Consider the following 2525-nt stretch of genomic DNA (forward strand, 5'->3'; position numbering starts at 1 on the left):
TTCGGGACGTAAGGTAGTGTCCAAACGAGTCTACGTTGAAGGAAATCGAGACACAGGAAGGTCTTGGGCAGAGTTTAGCAGAAGTGCAAAAACACGAAAATACAAACAGACGTACCTCCACGAAGAGTTGACGGTTTCGTAAACGGTTTGTCGGAGCGTTTTCGGGACATGAAGTAGTATCCAAAAGAGTCTACGTTGAGGGAAATCGAGGCACAGGAAGGCCTTGGGCAGAGTTTAGCAGAAGTGCAAAAACACGAAAGTACAAACAGACGTACCTCCATGAAGAGTTGACGGTTTCGTAAACGGTTTGTCGGAGCGTTTTCGGGACATGAAGTAGTATCCAAACGAGTCTACGTTGAGGGAAATCGAGGCACAGGAAGGCCTTGGGCAGAGTTTAGCAGAAGTGCAAAAACACGAAAGTACAAACAGACGTACCTCCATGAAGAGTTGACGGTTTCGTAAACGGTTTCTTGGAGCGTTTTTGGGACGTGAAGCACTATCCAAACGAGTCTACGTTGAAGCGAATCAAGCCACAGGAAGGCCTTGGGCAGAGTTTAGCAGAAGTGCAAAAACACGAAAGTACAAACAGACGTACCTCCATGAAGAGTTGACGGTTTCGTAAACGGTTTCTTGGAGCGTTTTTGGGACGTGAAGCACTATCCAAACGAGTCTACGTTGAAGCGAATCAAGCCACAGGAAGGTCCTGGGCAGAGGTTGGCATAAGGGCAAAAAGACGAGTCACGGCATTGCCCGAAAATGACGTACTTCCCTTGAAGGCTACGTTCCATAGGTTTGAAGGGAGCGCGCAAGGGAAGTACGTCATTTTCGGAAATTTCCGTGACTCAACTTGTGAGTCGTTCCTTTTGATGCGGAATATTCACCATTATGCTCACAACTTCTCAGTACCTTCCTGCAGTCCATTTTGCTTGAGCATTGACTCGATTCAATACCTACGCATTCCACGAACAAGCTCCACAAAACTGTTTACAAAACAGTCAACTTCCCATGGAGGTAAGTAGGTTTGTATTTTCGCTTTTTTGCCTTATGCTCACCAATTGTTCAGTACCTTCCTGTGGTCCGTTTCGCATGAGCGTGGACTTGATTCGATACCTACACATTCCACGAACAAGCTCCACAAAACCGTTTACAAAACGGTCAACCTCCCATTGAGGTAAGTAGGTTTGTATTTCTGCTTTTTTGCCTTATGCTCACCAATTGTTCAGTACCTTCCTGTGGTCCATTTCGCATGGGCGTGGACTCAATTCAATACCTATGCACTCCACAAACATGCTCCACAAAGCCATTTACAAAATGGTTGATTTGACGGCCGTCTGTGGACAAAACTCGCTTTTTTTTTCTACCTACATACTTTTCATGAAATAAAGCTGGCAATTGTCAAAGATTGTCAAAGATAGCCAAAGATTGTTGAAGATTGTCAAAGATTGTTCCATTACAGAAACATGTGAAGGAAGAAAGCCAAATTTTGCGAACAATCTTCAACAATCTTGCAGAATCTTCAACAATCTTTCAATTACAGTTAGGCTTTGGTTCTATTTACAACCTGAGATCTTTGGTGATCTTGCATTTTGTAGGTCTGTATGTTTGGTACACGAGCAAAATTGAAACTGAATAATCTTGGAAAATCCCCCATAATCTTCCAGATTCTCAGCTTTCTCTCAATTCTGGGATTGAGGGATCTTCAACAAACTTCAACAATTGTTAGGAACCAAGGAATTGACCCTATCTACAAACTTCAACAAACTTCAACAATCGTTAGGAACCAAGGAACTCCAAGGAACCACCAAGCCGATCATGGGGCATCTCAGCACTGTGACCACTGCCATTGGTAAGCATCACAAGAGAGATGATGTCATGTTTCCCACCTTTGAGGTCCAAAATCTGGTCCATTCGGACACCAAAAAATCTCGGATCTGGAAATTTCAGCAATTCGGCAGTTCACCGTTTCGCACAACACGTTGGAATTTCCTGTTTTAAATTTCTAAGAAGGCGAATGTACATCAAAATGCACATTCAATGAGAAGATGAATATTAACATACCTGCCATGTAACAAAGTTCAAAGTGATTGGAAGCACACAAAATTTATAATGTCTACGAAGGTGAGAGTGGGTGGCAGATATGGCGAGCCTGTATATGCATCTGTCTATCCTCCTCCTTCTACCAATTTCAGTGTCCCCCAGATTCAAGGTTCTCTAGCAGCAGTTGGCAGCGGTTGCACACGACAAAGGCGATGGCGGGAAGCAGCTGCAGCTGAACGATGCAGTGCTGGAATTAGATGGAGGAAATTGCAAAAGCAGCACCATAGAAAGAGAGAGATGGCGGAATGAGAGGGGGAGGCAGTGAGCATCTTCTCTCATCACACTCCTCATAAACGGGATAAAAGGCAGGAGAATTCTGCCAGGCAAAACACACAGGCAGGATCCTTTGAGTTTTGCTCTGGTGTAATTTGTGGGATATAGTCAGTGAGAATGTTGAGGATAGAGTCTGGACGTCGATCTTTGCGCAG

At 44.2% G+C, this 2525-nt stretch overlaps 1 protein-coding gene across 1 annotated transcript; it reads right to left on the minus strand.

Moving 5' to 3' along the window:
* Positions 1–30: 30 nt before the first annotated feature.
* Positions 31–1241, minus strand: LACBIDRAFT_335687 (uncharacterized protein; the record flags this gene model as incomplete). The annotated part of the gene is made up of 9 exons (XM_001890564.1): positions 31–62; positions 116–222; positions 276–382; positions 436–496; positions 596–703; positions 766–777; positions 907–950; positions 1053–1110; positions 1213–1241. The coding sequence occupies 9 exons, from the start codon at positions 1239–1241 to the stop codon at positions 31–33; spliced, it is 558 nt and encodes a 185-aa protein (XP_001890599.1).
* Between the last annotated feature and the right edge of the window lie 1284 nt (positions 1242–2525).

Source organism: Laccaria bicolor, genomic scaffold, assembly GCF_000143565.1.
Source record: "Laccaria bicolor S238N-H82 LACBIscaffold_113 genomic scaffold, whole genome shotgun sequence".
Classification (NCBI taxonomy): Eukaryota; Fungi; Basidiomycota; class Agaricomycetes; order Agaricales; family Hydnangiaceae; genus Laccaria; species Laccaria bicolor.